The following is a 23,995-nucleotide window of genomic DNA, read 5'->3' as shown; positions in this document are numbered from 1 at the left end:
ACGTGCAAACATGAGCTAGAACTCACAAGGATAAACTGAAACCTATGTAAACTTCAGTTTAGATAATGAAGTGGAGCAAAACACTCATCTGGCCCAGAAATTGGAGATGCGGAAGGAGAAGATCTACAACCCTGATATTACTGCTTTCATTTGCCTCTCATATCTTTTTTTTACCCCTTTATTTTTAGCCTTTCTGATTCACATTTTCTTAGATGTATCTTTTATATAAAGAACTTATCCAAATCTTTTTCTTTTTTTTTTTTTTTTTTTTTTTTTTTGAGACGGAGTCTCGCTCTGTCGCCCAGCCCAGGCTGGAGTGCAGTGGCGCGATCTCGGCTCACTGCAAGCTCCGCCTCCCGGGTTCACGCCATTCTCCTGCCTCAGCCTCCCGAGTAGCTGGGACTACAGGCGCCCACAACCGCGCCCGGCTAATTTTTTGTATTTTTAGTAGAGACGGGGTTTCACCGTGGTCTCGATCTCCTGACCTTGTGATCCGCCCGCCTCGGCCTCCCAAAGTGCTGGGATTACAGGCGTGAGCCACCGCGCCCGGCCTCAAATCTTTTTCTTTTAATAATGAGTTAAGCCCATTGGTATTTATTCGTATGACTGGTAATGTACAAATATTATGTGTATTTGGTTATATCTGTTGTGTTTATCAACATGATGCACTTTCTTTGCTGTTTTATTTTCCTAATCTCTTCTGATATTTATAAATGTTTACATTTATCTTTTGTTAATCTTTGTGCTTACAACTTTAAAAAATAATAATAGCAAAATTTGTTGAAATTTTACTTTACACTAGGTACTATGCTAAATGCCTTACACAGATATCTCTTTTAATCCACCTGACTTACAAGGCATTTACTATTATTTTCCTCATTTTGCAAATGAGAAAACAGATGAACAGTTAAGTAACTTGCCCAAGGTAACAGGTGTGCAGTCCTTCCCACACTGCCCCACCACCTTTACCCACATTCCCCAGGCAACCATTCCTCACTGCATCTTTTTTCCCCAGCTGCTTTCAAGGTGTGTGTGTGTATGTGTGTGTGTTCAGCCTTTGGTTTTCAGCAGTTTGTTTATGATGTGTCTAGACATGGTTTTAATTTGTGTGTGCTGAGCTTGAATTCTCTAAATTTGTATATTTAATCAAATTTTGAAAGTTTGGGCATTATTCAGTTATTTTTTTCTGCCCCAATCTATTCACTTTTTCTGGGATTCCAGTTATACTTACTTAGATATTTTGAAACTGTTCCACAGGCCCCTAGGTTCTGTTTATTTTTGTTTCAATCTTCTTTCTCTCTTTGTGTTCTTTAGATTGGATAATTTCTGTTGAGCTGTCTTCAGGTTCATTAACCTTTTCTTTGTCATGTCCTTTTTGCCCATGAGATCATCCAGTGAACTTGTGGTATTTTTCAGTTCTAAAATTTTTAGTTATTTTTTATAATTTCCATTTCTCTGTTTATGTTTCCGTCTTTTTACTTACTTCATATGTGTTTTTCTTTACCTCATGGAGCATAGTTGTCTAGTTGCTTGAAAGTCTTTGGTAAGTCGAACATCTGCTTTATTTTGGCATCGATATCTCTTGATTTTTTTCCCCCCTTGATAGTTGACCATATTTCCTTGTTCTTTTCTTTGAATGTCAGGTAATTTTGGATTGTATCCTGGACGTTGGAATGTGATGATATGTGAACTCTGGGTTCTGTTGTAGTCCTGTAGGGAATATTGGTAGCTTTATTTTAGTAGGCATTCAACCCTCTTAATTCAAATTATAACTTCTGTCTCATCTTCCATCAGCTCCCTCTCCTTCTGTAAACCCAGTTATTCAGTTCTCAGCTCCCCAAGCATTTGCTACACTTTTTTGAGTCTGTTCCATGTACTGTAGTTTAGAGGTTAAACTAAGACTTGTGAGTGTTCATACTCAGAGATAAGGAGTTGCTTTCCCCAACTCTTCTCCTCAGGGTTTCTCCCACATTGTCCAGGTTACGTGGTTTCTTGGGCCAGAGTTGCAGCCAGGTTTCTATTGGGAGTTTTGGCTCCCCATACAGCTCCAAAACTGGAACCCACTCTCAGGGCAAAGCTAGGAAAAGGATGGAAAAAGAAAATAAAATTGGCAGTTCACTCTTCTGTCACTTGCTTTTCTGAGTTTTGACCCTCCTGTACAATCTACCTGGTTTTGTTTACTTTTCTCTGTCTTCAAGCAGGGTGTGTCTTCAAGCATGCATGTTTGTGTTTTGATTTGGAATTAATAGTTGTAATAAAAGCATGAGCTTCTGGGAAATTATACCTCCTGATTTGTGTGGTTTTATTTGTTCATCTTGCAGGTTTGAGTAGTTTTTGATGGGTGTGTTGGGAGATTTGAATGTACTTAGCTGTTATTATCTCTACTAGTTTGGTAGTAAATATTGAAATTTTTCACTGAATCCAGCCTAACACTGTTTTTTTTTTGTCACTAACTTCTTGAAATAATGTGTTGATTAGATAAGAGACGTATGTTGTTTTCAGCAGTTATGTCTACAGAAAGGCTTGTTCTAAGAACCATACAATAGGAATTTTAAATAAATCAAAAGCTTTGTATTATGGAAACATCTTGCTTATATTTATTCTGTTAATCTGTAATGTAAAGTTAGATCAAAAAATATAAGAGAGTGATATAACAATAAATACCTCCCAAAAGCAGACATAAGCAACTGAATTTCAAAGGGGCTTATTATAGGTGGAAAAAATTTCCACATTTAATAAGAAAATAAAGATTATTTTTATAGCGTTATCTAACTAAAAGAAAAAAGGAGTTTTAATCCTTCAATAACCATATGAATTTGATATGTGTTTTTATGTAATAATCAAGATTGTTACGAGATTTAAATTTGTAAGTTTTTTGTATGTGTGTTAAAATGCAGTTGAAGATCCCAGCGTAGTTCTACTTTTTGTTTTTTTTGATCTATGGACTTTTAATATTTATTAGTGACCCAAAACCTAATGTGTGGATGATGATATTCAAACATAAATATTTAATAATGTTTAACATATAATGTTTTCCTTTCAGATGGTCTTCTCATTATTGGTGTTCACTCAGCTAAGTTTCCAAATGAAAAAGTCCTGGATAACATTAAGAGTGCTGTTCTTCGATACAACATCACCCACCCTGTGGTTAATGATGCAGATGCCAGCCTTTGGCAAGAACTAGAAGTTTCCTGCTGGCCAACTCTAGTCATACTTGGACCTCGCGGAAACATGTTGTTTTCTTTGATTGGAGAGGGACACAAAGATAAATTATTTTTATATACTTCAATTGCCTTAAAGTATTACAAAGACAGGGGGCAGATCAGAGATGATAAAATTGGAATAAAACTCTATAAAGATTCTTTGCCACCTTCACCATTGCTGTTTCCTGGCAAAGTAACAGTAGACCAAGTTACTAATAGATTGGTAATAGCAGACACTGGACATCATAGAATTTTGGTCGTTTGGAAGAATGGACAAATTCAATATAGCATTGGAGGTAAAGCTTCTGATTATGATATATAATATGTTTTACAGTAAAAAAAAATAGCTCAGGTAAATATAAAAGCTGAAATGTCTAAATGAAAACTAATTATAGAAAAGTGATATACATTGATTTAACTTCCTAACAAAAATTTTTTGTTAGTTAATGCATGATGTCTGAATTAACCTCTTCTCCCTCCCTCATAAAACAAACAGAAACACTGAAAAAGCTCCAGGTGAAAAAGAGGAAATAGTTCAGCTTTTAGATACATTTGTATATTCTATCTTTTTTTTTTTTTAACTGCTGTACTTACTGATGAAAACATACATTTTGGATTTCAGACATTTTAAGTAGAAGTATTATGTTTCACTTTCCAACAAAATGTAGCCATATCTTTTTAAAGATCATGTCAGTGCCCCATGAACTTGAGAAGTAGTTTATAAAATAATTAAGCTAGAATTTATGCATAATTTTACTTTTCTCTCTTTGTTTCCATAAGAACTTGAACATGTGTCTGGATCTATTTCCAGAATAGAAATAGGTGTAGCAGAGTATAAGTATCATGCAAGCATGGATCATTTTATTCTATATCTCCCTGGTCTTAGATCTAAAACTACCTCTTGGTTACATGTACATAATTAATAAACTCTACGGAGTACATTCTTATTAATCTTACTTATCCAAACTGACATCTGACAACATGTTAGTCAAAGACAAAAGTAATTCATCTCTTTGCAGTCAGTCCTGTTTTAGTAATATATGCAGCATTAGTACATAAAGTAGGAATGTCTCAGTTCCTAATATAAAAAAGCTAGTTGTAGTCCTATGCCCTGATGTTATTCTTAATGTGCCAAGATACAGTAGGTGTTGTGTTTTGTGGTGTTTGTTTTGTTTTGGCTACTTGGTATTTTGATTTATGACAGGCAGTTATGAGAATTGAATTGTTACTCAAAAAGTGTCTTTTTTAGCAGCTTGAACTTAAGTGGTTTTAAAGTGTTTAATAGATTCTGTGATTTTCAAAATAGTGTAGGTGAATATTCTTCGTTAAAAGAGAAACCAAGCTACACTGCCCAAACATATTTCTTTGTTAAAAGAGAAACCAAGCAAGCTATACTACCCAAACATATTTCTAGAAATACTGTTACCTTTTGATATAGTTATTCTTTAATTTTAAAAAAAGAATTATTTGGTCAGATACACTCAGGAAACACTACTTTAATGTTATCTAACAGATTTTTGTTGGTGATGGTATAATATTTCTTGAATTTTTTACTCTGCTAATTTTCCTCATGAGGGGGTATAGTACGCAATCTTTTCCAATCTCGCATAACCACAGAACTCTCCCTTTTTTTTCAGGGAACTCTTATCAATATCAACAATAATAATAGTATTATTAACAATTATAATTACAGCAGACACTATATGTCTGGCATTATTCGAAACATTTTACTTGTATGAACTCATTTTTGCCTGCACAATGCTATGAGTTAGGTAATTAGTTCCATTTTACAGAAGAAAAACTGAGACACAAAGAACTAGCCCAAACCACCAGCTAGAAAGAGACAGACCTGGGATTTAGACAGGGTCTATTGGGCTCTTGAGTTCGTTTTCTTTTTTTTTGAGACAGAGTCTCACTCTGTCACCCAAGCTGGAGTGGAGTGGCATGATCTCGGCTCACTGCAACCTCCATCTCCCAGGTTCAAGCAATTCTCCTGCCCCAGCCTTCCAAGTAGCTGGGATTACAGGTACCTGCCACTATACCTGGCCAATTTTTTGTATTTTTAGTAGAGATGGGATTTCATTGTTTTAGCTAGGCTGGTCTCGAACTCTTGACCTCAAGTGATCTGCCTGCTTCGGCCTCCCAAAATGCTGAGATTACAGGTGTGAGCCACTGTACCAGGCCTTGAGTTTGTTTTCTAGCCACTCCATTACACTACCTTTTTATGGCTGCCTCGGACGATGGAGTTCCACAAAGCAGTTTGAACTGCTGATTTAGAGGCCTTGAATGGCTTGTTTGCTGGCCAGGGGAGTAACAATTACATTTTATTGTGTTATGCTCTCCACCCTTGAAACTCTACATGAATTGTTAAAACTGAGAAGTGTACTAGAATCACTCTCTCTCATAGTGTGTACGATATATCGTAGGACTTTGTGACAAAGTGAAATAGTAGATAAGGATTCTTCATCTGGGGTCCTTGGGCTCCTAAAGGAAAGGCTTCAGTGGTCCTCAGGATCTAGGATTGTTTGCAACAATTTAGCCATGTGTATTTTTCTAGGGAAAGGGCTTGTATTATCCAAGGAGCATATCTTTCAAAAATGTTAAAAATTGTTCATCTGTTGAATAATTGGAGTTATTTTTAAATCTTTGTAGTCTAGGTAATGGATAATTAGAATGCTTTTAAAATTATTTTCTTCACTATATGCTACTATGCTTAAGTACACTAGTAATTACACTATGAGCCCTGTCATTAGCAAAACTCACTCTTAAGAAAAATGGTCCTTGAGGAACATTTTAGTTTTTATATGGACATACCATGTTTTTATATTAAATATTAAAATCCCAGCATTAAATACAAGTTTGTTTTGTTTTGTTTTACCTTGAGATCACTTCTTAAGTGGGAAATTTTATCTCATTTTAGGACCCAACCCTGGAAGAAAAGATGGAATATTTTCAGAATCAACTTTCAATTCTCCACAGGGTGTAGCCATAATGAATAATATCATATATGTGGCAGACACTGAAAACCACCTTATAAGAAAGGTAATTTTCATTTTAAATTTGTTTTAATACTTATAATCAGAAAAAGTGAATTGTATTTGCTACATTAAATATTTGAAGTTAAAGGGTGATGCTTATGTATGTCAATGTCCTTGTTCTGCTTTTTTTGAGGTACTTACTTTAGTTTTATTCTCAAGTATCCTGTTGCTATTTGTGTCAGTATGTCGTTACCACAAAAGAAAACCCCACTGAGTTCTTTTTTTAACCCTTTGTTTCAAAGCTGTGTCCCTAACCACTCAAAAGCTCCTCATTTTGAAGTATTTTCCTAACTACTAGTTTACAATGATCCTTTGTCCTTTTTCAGTTAAATTTTCTCAAACTAGAAAAAAAATCATATCACTCCTGCTTCTCTTCAACTCTTATGCTTTGGCTGGAAATACTGATTAGCCAATTCGTCTTAAAACTTGTTTTATCTTATTATAAAAGTAATATGTGTTCTTATTTCTAAAAAGTCAGCTAATACATAAAGCTAAAAAGAAAGTCCCCGACCATCAATTCCAGTTTCCCAGAGGTAACTATCCACTGTTAAAGTGTGTGTCTTTTTGGAAATGTTCTACTCTTATAAAAATAAATTGATATTAAAAAGCCTATTTGTAGAGAATTTTTTTAAACAAAGGTAACGATACTATGCATACATAATGTTTTGTAGGTTTTTCTAACTTTATTTTTTTGCATATTAGTCACCTGAATGATATGACTATATCACATTTCATTGTAGATGTACTCAGTTATTTCAAGTATTTCCTACCTATGGCTGTTTTGGCTAAACCATTGGTCTTTAAGTTGCTATGTGTTTGGAAAATAAGTTCGTCATACTCATCCTGTCTAAATACATTGTTTCAGATACTTCCTTGTTTTTCTCACTGTTTCTTTCAGTATTGACATTTATCCTCATTTATTTGACAATATTATCACCTATATACACATAGTAGAAAAAAATACATATATAATAATAGCGACTGTACTGTAAGTCCTCCTGAGGGCTAGAAATATGTTTTGTCTACTACTAAATACTGGCATCTAGAAAAGACCTGGCCTATGGTAGGTGTTCAACAGATATTTGTTGGATGAATTTGTGAGCAAATAATACTGTTTCATGAAGCACTTTCGAAAGTGTGTATTCCTCTTAATATAAAAGTGTTACATGAAAAACAGATTTTGTGGGTTAATACATTAAAGCAGACGTGTTTTTTAAAGTCTTGGAGACTTTCTTCTTCCAGACTTAAATATGCTAATGTGTTGTTGAGTGCATTAATAGGGAGATATTTGTGCAGCATTTCTAAACTTATTTGACCAGAGATCCCTTTATAGGCAGAGCTGTTCATAGGACTAATGTTTCCATTGTGTATATTTTATGGAAAAGTGGGGTTTTTTATTACTGAATTTTTAATGATTAGTATTTCTTTATCATTATCTTTTTGGGGTTGTATGCTTTTATAATTCATCAGAGGGGCTAGACCTCTAATGGTGTATTGAATTGGTAAAATAGCCAGCCTGCAACATTCAGGGAGTACTTGTCCTTCTTTTCTAATTGTATGTCATTTCTCTTGCTTTACAACTTAATGGGTTTTGGAGTATTGACCATGTGTTGCATTTCAAATATTTATGCATTTAAGTAGCGTAATCACAACAAATTTAGGTTACCTGAAATTGTTCTCTATTATATGACTTAATATGGTGTCTGCAGAAATGGAAAGTAGAATTTTTTCCATTTAAAAATACAAGAATATTTGTTGTGTTTTATTTTTGTTTAAGACCTCATTTGCAGAGGATTGAGTTGATTACACTTCTCCATTCACGGTTCACAAACATAGTTTCATGCAGACCCTTCTCATTTAGAATAATTTATTTAAATTATAAATTCTCCTACTTGCCCATACCCCCCACTGTCACTCCCCTTACATTAACATACCCATTGTGATATTTTTAATGCTTACTTTTTATTTGTACGTGATCTTGTAAACAAAGTGTTTTGTTTATATTTTTAATTACTTTATTGTGCTATATTTTACATATCATAAAGTTCACCCATTTCAAATCTACAATTCATTAGTTTTTAGTAAATTTAACAGGTTTTGCAACTGTAACCATATGTGGTTTTTAAAACATTTCATCCCCCAAGTAAGAACCCACATGACCACTTACAGATAGTCCTTATCCCCTCCCATCCCTAGGCAACTGTTAATTTACTTTCTGTCTCTGTAAATTTGCCTTTTCCAAACATTTTGTTTAAATAGAATTATATATGTTTTCTTGTATTTGGCTTCTTTCATTTCGCATAATGAAAAGTTCATGTGTGAAGTGGCACGTCAGTAGTTCATTCCTTTGTATTGCTGGATAGTATTCTGTTGTGTGAATATGACATTTTATCTACCAATTCACCATTGATATTTAGATTGTTTTTTGGCTATTTTGTATATTTTGTTATTTTGGGCTGTTATGAATAATCTTGCTGTGAGCATTGATATATAAGTTTTACATGGACATGCATTTTCATTTGTCACGGGTAGATACCTAGAACTGGTATTGAGGAGTTACATGTTTTGTATTTAATTTTTTGAGAGCTGCTGAATTATTTTCCATAGCAATTGCACCATCTTACCTTCCCACTCGAAATATATGTGGGTTCCAATTTTCTACGTGTTCACTGTCACTTGTTATTTTTCAGTTTTAAAAAATTCTAGCCATCCTACTAGATATGAAGTGGCATCTCATTGTGGTTTTGATATGCATTTCCCTCATGACTAATGATGTCAAGCACCTTTTCCTGTGCTTATGGGCCATTTTTATATCTTTGAGAAGTGTCTGTTAAGATTCTTAGCCAAATTTTTAACTGGGTTGTCTTTTCTGTAAGAATCCTTTATATATTCTAGGTACAAGTTCTTTATCAGATATATGATTTGCAAATGATTTTTCACATTTTTCTGCTTGCATTTATACTTAGTTAATCATGTTCTTTGATGCATAGAAGTTTTGAATTTTGATGATGACTAATTTGTCCATTTTTTCCTTTTGTTGCTTATGTTTTTGTTGTCGTAAGAATCCATTACTAAATCCAAGGTCACAATTATTTACCCTTGTGTTTTATTCTAAAAGTCTTTTAGTTATGGCTCTTATAATTAGGTCTTTGATCCATTTTGAGTTGATTTTTGTATATGGTGTGAAGTAAGGGTTCAACTTCATTCTTTTACATGCGGATATACAGTTACCCCAGAAAGATTTATCCAAGAGACTATTCTTTCTCCATTGAATAGCCGTAGCAGCCTTGTTAAAAATTAGTTGATCATAGATGTATGGACAGGTCTATTCCATTGATCTCTCTGTCTTTATGCCAGTACCTTACTGTTTTGATTGCTATAGCTTTTAATAAGGTTTGAAATTGGGAAGTATAAGTCCTCCCACTTTCTTCTTTTTCAAGATGGTTTTGGCTATCCTAGGTCCCTTGCAATTTGATAAGAATTTTAAGACCAGCTTATCCATTTCTGCCAAAATCTTTTGTTTCTTATGTAAACAAATTGTCTGCAAAAACAAGTTCCCTTCTGATATTAAACTTCCTGTTGCCTTTTATTATATTGCTGACCAGTACCTCTCTTGCTTTTAAGCATTAGCATTGATGGTGGGTATCTTGTGATGCTCATAATCTTAAAGGGAATACATGTAAATTTTACCTAAAAGTGTAATATTTGGTGTAACTTTGAGGAATAAGGTATCTGTGAAGTAAGGAAAATTTCTTTCTGTTGATAGCTGGATAAAATATATAATAAAGCAATTAAGTGAAATATTGAATAGAATCTAAGTGGTAGGTATATGGATGTTTGTTACAAAAATCTTTTAACTTTCCTGTGTGTTTGAAAATTTTCCCAATACAATGTTGGGGAGAGGGTATCAGGAGATGAAAGCAGAACATATTTTCCCAGTAGAATATGTTAGTTTTCAGTTTATGAAGTGAAGTCGATATAGTGTCATGGAACTACCTGGGTTCAGGTCCCAGATTCTTGACTTACCAACTGTGGGATGTTGAAAAAGTTACCTAACGATCTGTGTTTTAGTTTTCTCTAAAATATTAAAATCGTCATATAGTTATGAGTATGGCTGGATGGCTGGTTGGCTTCCTCACTGTTGGATCGGTGCTTGGCACATACAAGTTTTAGTATGTGTCAATCACTAACTGAGCACAATTGAAATATGTGCATTTAATTTGTAGAAACATGTATTTTGCTACATTGTGTTTTAAAATTTCATTTAAAAATTTTTGTTTAGTTAAGATGAGGTCAATGCCAGATCTGGAGGCATGATGGGAGACGGGGATAAGAGGGGAAAAGTGGAAGAATGGACAGGTGGGGAAATGAAAGGGACTGATTATGTGCTTTTGAATAAGAAGTTAATGCTGTAATTGATTGGCCTTTTTTAAAATAAAACTTTATATTGCACATATACTCTAAATGTTCTATTGAAAATCTTTACACAGCAAAAGACAAAAGCAAAAGTAACTTTCCTTGCATAAAACCATCCTTTCAATTTCTGTAGATTGACCTAGAGGCTGAGAGGGTGAGTACTGTAGCTGGCATTGGAATTCAAGGTACAGATAAAGAAGGTGGAGCAAAAGGAGAACAACAACCCATTAGTTCCCCTTGGGATGTAGTTTTTGGAACATCAGGTATGTGAACTTTGACATTAAATGTAAAAGTAAATTTTGCTTCATATAAGTTCTAAAAATATTCTTGAGATGGTCATTTGGATTAATTCTATTGCTAATTGCTTTATTTTATACTTTTATACCTATGCCTCAGAGTTTGTTAATTGTGTAAAAACAAAGCTAGCAGTAATATAGGTATATATTATATATACTAGAGTATGTATTATATATAATACTACCTATTTTATTTTATCTGTAAGATAGACTATGTGTTACTCTGAAGAATTATGTATTAGATGCACCCTCCAATTAATGTAGTTCTGAATTTCTTATATTGAAAGGATTATAGTTTCAGAACTTCAAAAGATTATTCATAAACAGTAATCAGTAATAATAAAAATAAATTTATTTATTCATAAATAAGGAACTTACAGTGTCATTATATACTCTAGTTTGGAAAAGAAAAAGAGGCAGCTGCTTTTGCTTTAGATTTAAAAAATTTATATTAAAGTATGATAGCTTCTTTTGAACAATTGAACTTTTACCCTACTGAATTGTGTAGACATTGATAATGAATGAAACGTAATGTTACCTTTATTATTTATATTAATTGACTAAAAGAAATCCAGGAGTACTCTTATTAGTATTCTTATTTTTTATTGGCTGTCAGTGATACTGAGATGGTCATTTACATGTCTAAAATTGGATTGATTAGTAAACAAAGTTAGAATACATCGAAAATGGAATTTTGGACTAAATGGTTGGTGTTGTCTTCATATATTTGAAGAGTATATAAGTACCTGCTTAGTTGAAAGCCTGTACATTTGAGATAATTTTCTTTTATGATGCCAATTTAATTATGATTCAAAGACCCTACTTTTTTTGTTATTAACTTTTATAAAGCACTTAAAAATTCATAAAATAAATGAGTGAACTTCTAGTACTACCTGCACTTAACACTTAAGTATTTTGTATAGGTTATTTTTGAGAATTCTATTTGTGGAATTGTGTGTTATAAACATTTATAATTTGTTTTGTAGCTCACCAAGGGGGATGGTATAGTAGGAGCAGTGCATCCGACTAAAGGGATACTTCATATGTAGAGAATTTTGAAATATACAGTGAACTAAAACTCAGTCTCCATTTTATTACCATGCACTAGCAATTCTAAATAATTCCAGGGCTAAATCTTCACCAGTACTTTTCACTTTTACCTCCCTGCCTTATTTGCTTTACTTATGATTATTTTTACTAAATTGTATTTAGTGTGATGTTATTTATTACATGAGCTGTTCTATAGTGCAAGTAAACAAACTACAGCTACATTTAGCAGCATGGACAAATATAACAAGGGATATTTTGAGTGATAAAAGAAAGTTACAGAATATGTACAATATAATTTATTTGTAGAAATCTACAATGTGATTTCTTTTATAGCAAGTACAATAGCATTTAATACAAGCACTGGGAGATCCATTCAGACATAATAAAGTTAAAAAGTAAGAAGAATGATAAATGTACATTTTTATACTAGTGGTTCCTTATGGGAGGAGGAGCAATTAGGTAAGAAAAAGAAATAAAAGGCATCCATATGGGAAAAGAAAAGTGAAATTGTCTCTGTTTGCTGATGGACATGATCTTATATGTAGAAAATCCTTATGACTACACCAAAAGACTATTAGAGCTGATAAATTTTGTAAAGTTAAAGATAAGAAAATCAACATACAGCCGGGCGCAGTGGCTCAAGCCTGTAATCCCAGCACTTTGGGAGGCCGAGACGGGCGGATCACGAGGTCAGGAGATCGAGACTATCCTGGCTAACACGGTGAAACCCCATCTCTACTAAAAAATACAAAAAACTAGCCGGGCGAAGTGGCGGGCGCCTGTGGTCCCAGCTACTCGGGAGGCTGAGGCAGGAGAATGGCGTGAACCCGGGAGGCGGAGCTTGCAGTGAGCTGAGATCCGGCCACTGCACTCCAGCCTGGGCGACAGAGCCAGACTCAGTCTCAAAAAAAAAAAAAAAAAAAAATCAACATACAAAAATTAATAGTGTTTCTATATATTAACAGTGAGTGGACTATCCAAAAAGGAAATTATGAAAGCAATTTCATTGACAGTAGCATTTAAAAAAATAAAATAGTTAAGAGTTAATTTAACCAAGGAGGTGGAAAGATCTGTACACAGAAAACTATAAAACATTGATGAAATAATTTGAAGAAGACAAATAAATGGAGAGATATCCCATGTTCATGGATTGGAAGAATTAATATTGTTAAAATGTTCATACTACCCAAAGCATTCTACAGATTCAGTGTAATTTCTATCAAAACTGTGTTGTCGTTTTTCTTAGAAATAGAAAAAAACTATCTTAAAATGTATATGGAACTAGAAGAGATCCTGAATAGCCAAAGTATTATTGAGCAGAAAGAACAAAGCTGGAGGCATCACACTTCCTGATTTCAAACTATGAAGCTGTTGTAATCAAAATAGCATGGTACTGTTATAAAAACACACATATCAACCAATATAACAGGATAGAAAACCCAGAAATAAACCCAAGTATTTACAGTTAAATGATTTTCAACACAAGTGCCAAGAACACACAATGTGGAAAGGACGATTCCTCCTACAAATGGTGTTGGGAAAATTGGATATCCACATGCAGAAGAATGAAATTGGACCCTATCATATACAAAAACCAATTCAAAATAGATTAAAGACTTATAAGTCCTGAAATGGTAAAGTCACAAGAAGAAAACAGGAAAAGCTCTACTCTACAACATTGATCTGGGCAATGAATGATTTCTTGGATAGGACTCCAAAAACACAGGCAACAGAAGCAAAAATAGACCAATGGGATTGCATCAAACTAAAACGCTCTATACAGCAAAGAAAACAATTAACAGAATTAAGAGACAACCTATGGGTTGGGAGAAAATATCTGCAAACCATGTAACCGATAAGGGGCTAATATCCAAAATATGTAAGGAACTCAAACAACTCAATATCAAGAAAGCAACCTGACTAAAATATAGGGAAAGGGTATCAACAAACATTTCTCAAAAGAGATATGAATGGCAAGCAGATATATGAGAAAATATTGATCATCTCTAATCATCAAGGAAATGAGAACGAAAGCAATATGCGGTATTACCTTACACCTGTTAGAATGACTTTATCAAAAAGACAAATGATAAATGTTGATGAGGATGTGGAAAAAAGAGAACCTTTGTACACTGTTGGGATTGTAAATTAATACAGACCTTTTGGAAAATAGTATGGAGGTGCCTCAAAAAACTAAAAATAGAATATTTATGTGATCCAGCAGTCCAACTTAACAAAGGCATTAAAATTGCTATGTCATAGAGATATTTGCACTCCTATATTTATTTCAGCATTATTCACAATTGCTAAGATATGGAGGCAACCCAAGTGTCCATCAGTGGATGAATGGATAAAGAAAATGTATATCTAAGGCTGGGCCTGGTGGCTCATGCCTGTAATTTCAGCACTTTGGGAGGCCGAGGTGGGCAGATCACCTGAAGTCAGGAGTTCAAGACCAGCCTGGCCAACATGGTGAAGCCCCGTCTCTACAAGAATACAAAAATTAGTCGGGCATGATAGTAGGTGCCTGTAATCCTAGCCACTTGGGAGGTTGAGGTGGGAGAATCAGTTGAACCTGGGAGGCAGAGGTTGCAGTGAGCCGAGATCACGCCACTGCACTCCAGCCTGGGCAACAGAGGACGACTCCGTGTCTAAAACAACGAAAAGAAAATGTGTATCTACACACTGGAGTACTATACAGCTTTAAATACTGTCATTCATGGCAACATGGATGGAAGCAGAGGACATTATGCTAAGTGAAAATAAGCCAAACACAGACAGATACTGTATGATCTTACTTGTGGAATCTGAAAACATCAGTCTTAGGCTGGGCATGATGACTCATGCCTGTAATCTCAGCACTTTGGGAAGCTAAGGTGAGAGGAATTCTTAAGGCCAGGAGTTTGAGATCAGTTTGGTCAACATAGCGAGACACTATTTCTACAAAAGAAATTTTAAAATAAAAAATAAATTTAAAAAAATTGTAAGAAAATCTCAGAAAAGGAATGTAGAAAAGGGGTTGCTAGACGCTAGGAATAAGGGAAAGGTATGGGGAAAGAGAAGAGGTTGATCAAAGGGTACAAAGTTTCAGTTGGAGGAATAAGTTTTAGAGATAATTGTGCACTGCATGGTGACTGACCTGTAGTTATTATTTCACAGCTGCTAAAAGAATATTTAACATTTGCACCAGAGAAAAAAATGTTGGTAAGGTCATAGATATGTTATTTAGCTTGAGTGAATCTTTCTACAGTGTACACATAGATCAAAACATCACGTACCCCACGAATGTACACAATTATTATTGGTCAATTAAAAATTTGAAAAAAGAGATGTAGGAAAGAGACTAGAAATATCTCATTATTTTAAATCTACATGTAATATGTAAATGCATGTGTTTATGTATTTTAAATAGTATCTGAATATTTAACCTAACTATACTGTACAGTCATAAAATAATTAGTATAAAGTGACTTTTACAAAATTACGTTTTATCTGTGTTCATTTTTTAATTGTCATTCTTAATATGGTCAGAACATCATGCACCAAAAATAATTACTACAGTAAGTTCATTTTTTTCAGCAGGTACGTTGTAATGTTTCTAAAATGTGTATCAGGTCTCTGTTGACTCCATTCATACCAGACAGCAACCTGAAAGACACTAAGGTTGAAACCTCTATCAGCATCTCTCTTTTTTTTTTTTTTTTTTTTTTTTTGAGACTGAGTCTCACCCTATCACCTAGGCTGGAGTGCAGTGGCGTGATCTCAGCTCACTGCAACCTCTCCCTCCCGGGTTCAAGCGATGCTCCTGCCTCAGCCTCCCGAGTAGCTGAGATTACAGGTGTGCACCACCATGCCTAGCTAATGTTTGTATTTTTAGTAGAGATGGGGTTTCACCATGTTGGCCAGGCTGGTCTCTAACTGCTGACCTTGAGTGATCCGCCCACCTTGGCCTCCCAAAGTGCTGGGATTACAGGTGTGAGCGACTGCGCCCAGCCAAAACCCCTATCAGTATCTAAGTACTTTAAGACTTTACCTGATTTTGAGTCATTTATAGAAAGGATAATGTGCCAGAATCCCATTAACCTTTCTTGGCCCTTTAATCAACAATTTCCCTAGATAGAAATTTAGCCATTCTTCTACAACCTTTAATGGTTGAAATCCAACTATTTAGTATGCTAGTCTGATAATCTACAGTGTTGGTATTTATGTGCTTCAATAATATGCTTCTCTGACTCCCATTATTAATATGATATAAAATACCAAGAAAAAAATATTTTTGCTTTAAAAAAATCAGATGACACAGGAAGTTTTGAAGGAATAAATTTGATGCGGTATGACTAATACATTTTTGTTTTGTTAAGAAGTTATATCTTTATGTCTAAAATTTGAGAGAAGATTCTTACACTGCCTTATCACATTGACTTGGTATTAAGTTTTTTTAGGTTAATTAGGTATAATTTATATAAAGTAAAATTTACCCTTATTAGGTATATAATTCTGTGAAATTTGACAAATATGTGCAGTCTTGTAACTTTTACCACAGTCAAGATACAGAATATTTTCATCCCAGAAAGTTATTTCATAGCCTGTTGTTGAGTCTCCCCCCACCATCACCACACTGACCCCAACAACTGGCAGCAGTGATCTCTTTCCTATTCTCTGTCATCTTTCATGTCTGGCTTCTTCCATTTAGCATAATGCTTTTGAGATTCATCCCTGTGGTTCCATGTATCAGTAATTTGTTCTCTTTTTTCACTGAGTAGTAGTTCATTGTATGGCTCTACCACAGTTTGTTTATTCATTCACCAGTTGATAGACATTTGAAGGTATTTCTAGTTTTCAGTGGCTATAAAAAACCTCCATAAACATATGTGCACAGTTCTTGTTTTGTGGTAATGTGCATTCACTTCTCTTGGGCAAATGCCTAGGAATGAGCTTACTGGGTCATATGGTAAGTGAATGTGTACAAGAAACTGCCAGACTGTTTTCCACAGTGGCTGTTTTCCTAAAGTCCCAAATGTCTGTTGGGAGTCATTGCTTCTGTCTGAAGAACTTCTTATGACACAGGTCTGCTGGCAGTGACTTCTCTTGCCTTTATTCTGGTCTGAAAAAGTATCTAGCTTTCATTTTTGAAAGTTATTTTTACTCCATATGTGAATCTAGATTAACATTTTTTTCTTTTAATATTTTAAAGATAAAACTCCATTGTCTTTTGACTTACATAGTTTTCCACAAGACATCTGTTTTAATATTATCTCTTTTCTTTATATGTAAAGTGTATTTTTTTTCTCTGGTTGCTTTTAAGATTTTATCTTTGGTTTTCAGCAGTTTGATATATCTAAGAATTATCCTGCTTGGAGTTCTTGAATCTGTGGTTTGATGTTCATTATTTTCAAGAAATTCTCACTTCAGATATTTTTTTCTGCCCCTTCCTTTCTCTTTCTGGGACTTCAGTTACTCATATTTAGATTTCCTCTTAATATTATATTCAATAACTCTTGCATATGGCGTTCTTTTTAGTCACTCTTCTTTTTTTTCTTTTTGTATTGGTAATTTCTACCAATTTATCTTCAGAGTCACTAATTCTTTCTTCAGCTGTGTCTAGTCAACTGATGAGCCTGTTGTATTAGTCCATTCTCATACTGCTATAGAGACTATAGTTTATAAAGAAAGGAGGTTTAATTAACTCACAGTTCCGCATGGCTGGGGAGGCCTCAGGAAACTTAAAATCATGGCAGAAGGTGAGGAGGAAACAAGGCACATCTTACTTAGCAGGCAGCCGAGAGAGTACCAAAGGGGAAGTGCCAGACACTTACCAAGCAAGCAGATCTCGTAAGAACTCATTCACTCTCATGAGAACAGCATGAGGGAAACTAACCCCGTGATTCAATCAGTTTCCACCAGGTCGCTCCCTCGACATGTGGGGATTACGATTCAGATTACAATTGGAGATGAGATTTGGGTGGGGACATGGCCAAACCATATCGTTTGTAGAAGGAATTTTTCATCTCTAATATTATGCCTTTTTAATATAACATTTGCATTTCTTACAGATTCATCTCTGCTGAAATTCCTTATCTATTTAGGTGTGTTGGCCACCTTTTTCTCTAGGTTCTTTAACATTCTATGCATAGTTATTTCAAAGTCTGTATTAGATAGTTCCAAATTTGGGGACTATCCTCAAGTCTGTTTCTGATCATTCCTTTGTTACTTGGAAGTGGATAATTTTTTTGCTTTTATGTGTGTCTTCTCATTATTTATTATATGTCAGTCATCTTGTATAAAACAATAGAGGCTGAGATAAATAGTACTTATGAAAGATTGAGTCAATTTGGTCAGGAGCTGAGCTGGGCCTTGGTTTTATTATTGCTATGTCAGTGCACCATATTTTAAAAATTCCTCTAGTTGGGCAGCTGTTGCCTTCTGATTTTGCTTCAGTACATGGGCCTAGATTAGATGGAGGGTTTTCTCAGTGTTTCTCAGCTTTCAGTCATCCCTGTACAACGAAGCCACGTGGTGGTTCCCTCTCTCCATTCTTGCAGCCGTCCCAGGGATAGACTGCTACTGGTTGTTATTCTGCCCCAGGCTTGTGTTGTGGATAGGGGTGTTCTCTGTTGTTCAGCCTCAGTCTTGGGAAGGCCCTGAGTGCCTAGGCCTTGAGGAAAGGATGCAGGGAGCTTTTTCATTGTTGCTATTCCTCTTTCTGGCAGCTAAACTCTGTCTGGTGTCTGTGATTGGTTTGGGGAGCCTCCTGCTTCTCCCCTAGCAGAATGAGAACTCTGCTTGGTGGCAGTAGAGCATTTTTTCATCTCCTTTTCCCACAGCTGTAAATGGTGTTTTCCTGTGCTCTCTGTAAAATGACCAGCTTTGCTGCCTTTCCCTAGTGGCTTAAGACTTTGATTCATAAGAGGTTTAGAGACTTTGTAGAAGCAAATCTGTATAGAAGCACTGATGGAGAATTTCACAGATGCTCTTAGGAGGATTCTAGTCATAGGTGCTTAAAATGACAGAATTTTTTAAAAGCTGGATTTCAGGTAATTTTCATGTTCATATTTCTTTTGTTGATTTTATTTCTGTTTTCTAATAATATTTCTCTGATGTCTACTGATAATTATGAGTGAGTTTTGCCTTTAAAAATATTCTTAAAACCTTTTCAGCCTCTGTTATTGTCCTTTTAAAAAAGTTTTAATTTGTGACTGTTGAAAGTTAGTAATATTAACTTTCTTTTTTGTAATTTTACCTTCTATTTTAGATTTGGGGGTATGTGTGCAGGTTTGTTGTGTAGGTCTAAGTATACTCTTAATTTAAAATGGAAATGTTCATGATTACCACATTCTTGTTAGAGGGAACAAAACTAATATCCGTACTCAGTGATGGAACTATGTGCTTTGGAGTCCACACTCCAGGATGAACAGTTGTAAATTGTTAATATGACTCTTGTTACTTTGATAGACATAAATGCCAGCCCACTTTTTTTTTTTTTAACTTTTTTTGTTTACAAAAACAAACTCTTCAGTTCTAGCACGGTGGCTGTGAGCAGGGACTCTGGAGCCAGACCAGCTAGGTTTGCAGGTCCACATCTTAGTAGTTGTGTGACTTTGGACAAGTTTCATAGCCTCTTTATACCTCAACTTCCCTATCTAAATTGACGATACAAATAGTACCTACCTGAAAGGCTTATCATGAGGATAAGAATTAATATATGTAAAGCACTTAGAACAGTGTCTAGTGCATAGAAAGCGTAATATAATATTCGTGTTTGTTTGCTGTTGTCACTGTTTTCTATAAGATAAGAATTTTGTCATAAAGTGTCACAAACAGATGCTGATGGTCTGAACCAAACCAAAAATGGGAAGGCAAGGGACTAGAAAATAAACTTTAAACACATTATCCAACCATAGACCATTCCCAGGGGTACAGGGAGAGAAAGGCAGAGGGGTAAACCTCACTATGCATCCCGGAGTAGAAGGCTATGGGTACATTTAATCAGATCCCTGTTTCTGATCACAGACAGAAATGCACTTGGGTGCTTGTTACCAGAGCTAAGTCCATGGGTCAGAGGCAGAAGGGAGGGCGAAAAGGGGGCAAGCAGAGAACTGAACCAAAGAGCACAAGCTCGCTTCCATAGTTCCTTCATTCTCATCAGAACACTCATAATCTAGAGTCAGATTCACTAATGAATTCATTTTCCAAGTTTAGCTGGGTGAATTTCAGCAAATTATTTAGCCTCTTTGAAGCTGGCTTTTTATAAAATGAAGATGATGATAATAAGACTTCTTAAGATTGTTAAATTGAAGGAAATAATCCATGTAAAATGATTAGCTCGGTACCATCAACACAGAAAGTGACCTGGGTGATGATAGTCATTATCCTCATAAGTTGATATGTAGAATTCCAAACACCTGAACCCTGACCTGACACTGCCACTGCTTCTCTACTTTTTCTCATTCCTCGGGCATCTGAAGGAAATAAATACACAGAGACCAAAACTAAACCAATGCCCATACTTTATCTATCACTGGAAAGCTTTTGCCTTATTACAGTAAGCCCCAGCTGAGCTAGACCGACCTGTTTGGAGAACTAGATAATGGAGTTAAATTTGATCTTTCACTCAGCTCTGCACCAACATAGCTCTCCTTTGCCAAGACAGAGGCTCTAAAAGCAAGCTAAGAAAAGCAAATGTTTTTGTTCCTAAAGCTTAGAGCTAAATTTGCCTAACTCACCCTTCTGAGATTTTCTTGGAGTGGGACATTGATGTGAAAGAGAAAGAAAGAGGCAGTTTTCAAGGTGGGAACAGGATGACTAACCAGTTCGGAAGGAATTCTTGCAGTAATCCCTAATGGTGGCTTAGGTCAAGGTGGGGGTAGTGAGAAGTGGTCAGATTTTGGATATATTTTGAATAAGGAGCCTACATAATTTGCTGATGGATCATGCGTGACATGTGAGAGAAAGGAGGAATTAAAGGTGACTCCAAAGCTTATGACCTGAGAAGCTGAAAGGACGGAGTGTTTTTATTTTCCTTTACTTGGTCAACCTTGCTTGCAGTCATGTTACCCAAAAGGTCCTAACATTGGCTGGAGCTGACTTTTCAATCAAGATAAGTTGTATAAAAATATCTGTCTGTATTTCCCTCAATAATGATTCTCAGTGTAGAAGGCTATAAATCTTGCTAGATTTACCCTTAGGTGTTTGATGTTTTTCAATGGCGTTACAAGTTTTCTTTTATATTTGTTTGCTGCTGTAAACCGATAAAAGAATTTATCCTTGCTAATTGACCCTATACCCAACAACATTGCTAAATTCCTCTATAAAATTGTAAAGATTTTCTGTGTACATAATTATGCAATCTGCTAATAACTACAGTTTTATTTCTAATCTTTTTGTACTTTGCTTCTTTTTCCTTCTTTATTGCACAAACTAGGACCTCCATAAGGTGTTAAATAGAAGTGTTGATAGTGGGTATCTTTGTCTCATTTTTATTCTCGGGGGATGTTTGTAGTATTTTATTCTTAAGTAGGATGTTTGCTGTGACTCTCTTAAAAATGTTCTTTATAAGATTAAATAAATTGCTTTCTGATCCTAGTTTGCTAAGAGTTTTTATCATGAATGGAAGCTTGTTAGAGATATTGAAAGGCTTTATTGTTATGGGTGGCTTTGGAGTTCTCAGCCCTATCAGATCCCAAATCCCCTTCCTATGATACATTTTAAGAAAAGCCTCCTTTACCATACCTAAAGTGAAATTCATAGGTAATATAATCCACCTGTGCTATGTATTTTTTATATATATATAAAAAATAGAGAAGAAATAAGGGTAATTTATAATAAAATAGTGTAGTCATCATGTAAATGATCTGGCATGACTGTATTATCATATAATATATTACCCATCAAATATCCACAGCATTTTTTAGGGTGGGCCGCCACTCCCATTCAGCATCATTGTTTGAGAGGATAATAGCACAGGTTTACATGTATAGCAGACTTCTGGGATTAGAGATGAATCAGTAGTACTATTAGGAAATACCAGCCATCATTAGGATAGTTTTAAGGCTTTTTTTCGTTTTTGTTGTTTCTAGGGGAAAGTTTACTCATTCAACAAATAAATACCTACTGAGTATTTGGCATGTGCCAAGCACTATTCTATGGGTTGCTAATAAAACTGTGAATAAAACAAAGCTGCTAGTCTCTTAGACCTTATGCTCAGTAGAAGAGAAAGGCAGTAAATTAATAAATATGTAACGTGTAAGATAGTGATAAACGCTACAGTGAAAAATAGGCAAGGTAAGGAGCTAAGAATGATGGGTGTGTGTGGGGTGGGGGCGAGGGAGTAGGGAAGAAGCTTGAGCAGAGATCTGAATGTTCATATCTGGATGTAAGCTTTCTAGGTTGGGAAAGGAGGAGGCATAGAAGTTGAAAGACAGCAAATTGTTTAGCACCTAACATGGTGCCAGGCATCATGTTAGGTGCTTTGCTTACACTGTTTTATTCCTTCCAGGAATCTTATGTAGAGAGTGATGGTGTGCTCAATTTACAGATGAGGAAATTGAGGCACACACATTAGAAAGTGATGTAGCTACTACAATTCAAATCCAGACCCACCTGGTTCCAAAGCTAAGGAATTGGTGAAGGAATGCTTTCAGGAGCCCTCTTCTTTTAGTGGTCTGTCACATTGCCACAAGAGTAATTACATTTCATTCAGAGAAATGAGAGAACTGGGTAGAGGACTTGAAAACATAATCATTTACATTTTTTCATGTAGCATTTTAAAAGTATTTGAACCAGCCAGGCACGTTGGCTCACGCCTGTAATCCCAGCACTTTGTGGGGCCGAGGAGGGCAGATCACGAGGTCAGGAGACTGAGACCATCTGACTAACATGGTGAAACTCCATCTCTACTAAAAATACAAAAAATTAGCCAGGCGTGGTGTCGGACGCCTGTAGTCCCAGCTACTCTGGAGGCTGAGGCAGGAAAATGGCATAAACCCAGGAGGCGGAGCTTGCAGTGAGCCAAGATCATGCCACTGCACTCCAGCCTGGGGGGACAGAGTGAGACTCTGTCTCAAAAAAAAAGAAAAAAGCAATATTTGAACCAGTAAAGGCTTTGAAATATTGTGAGTGGAAAACATTCCAAATTAAGTTAGAATGAGTAAGATTGTTCATTTTCGTGGGCTTTCCATGTTTTTATTCCTATTACCTCCTAAAAGTTTTTGTTTTACTTGGTCATTTCCATAGTTGATAATACCAATGACTATGCATGAACATAAAACTCATTCATTTTCATTGTTTAATACTAAAAAATTTATTATCTTAGATTTATGGTAGGTTTAACAGAAATAAGCAATTTTAAACTGAATGCTTTCTTAGGTACCAAATATCATCTGTTGGTAATACATTCATTGTTAATACTGTAAAATTAACAAACTTCTTAAGCGGAAGAGGTTGTATTATACTTTTTACCCTCTATGGTGTCTATTGAAGGGCTGTTCAGTTTGTAAAAGTATTTATATTTTCCTAGTACAAATACTGTAAAATTAAGGTCCAGATTCACTAAATGATCATGGCTAACATTTGAGTGTTGTTGCCTCTAAGCATTACTCTGAGTGCATCACATGCTTTGAGCCTTTTATTTGAATGTCAGTATATCTAAAATAACGGAATATTTTATTAGCTTATGTTTCCTGTTCATTTTAGTAGTCCCAGGTTGTGGCTTTAGAATAGCTGAAACACTGTGGTATACTAAAAATTAATTGTGGAAAGCTTTTGATGTAGTTTTAAGGTGATTAAGCAGAGACAGTCCCCAGAATATATGTGTGCCAGTGTCACTTCTAATAGTTTGTGTCATGTAAAATAAGAAATCAAATGTTTAAAAATGTTGTTAATGCTCACTGTAAAATTAACAAACTGCTGAGGCAGAGTTCAGATGCAGAGATGCAGAGGACGTGTTCCTAGTGAGAATACTTTGGATTCCTGTGAAATTGTTGTGGGTAAAATT

The 23,995-nt window shown here is 35.2% G+C and overlaps 1 protein-coding gene across 4 annotated transcripts in view; it reads left to right on the top strand.

Annotated features, from left to right (window-relative positions):
- Positions 1-23,995, top strand: part of LOC105466970 (NHL repeat containing 2) — a 53,732-nt gene that overhangs the window by 18,606 nt on the left and 11,131 nt on the right. For all 4 annotated transcript variants that reach the window (XM_011716230.3, XM_011716223.3, XM_011716251.3 and 1 more), the window contains 3 exons: positions 3,044-3,499; positions 6,124-6,245; positions 10,791-10,920. In XM_011716230.3, the coding sequence (XP_011714532.1) occupies positions 3,044-3,499; positions 6,124-6,245; positions 10,791-10,920 (708 nt within the window). The remainder of the gene's footprint in view (positions 1-3,043; positions 3,500-6,123; positions 6,246-10,790; positions 10,921-23,995) is intronic.

Source organism: Macaca nemestrina, chromosome 9 (genome assembly GCF_043159975.1).
Source record: "Macaca nemestrina isolate mMacNem1 chromosome 9, mMacNem.hap1, whole genome shotgun sequence".
NCBI lineage: Eukaryota > Metazoa > Chordata > Mammalia > Primates > Cercopithecidae > Macaca > Macaca nemestrina.
This window is presented reverse-complemented; position numbering and strand designations above follow the sequence as displayed.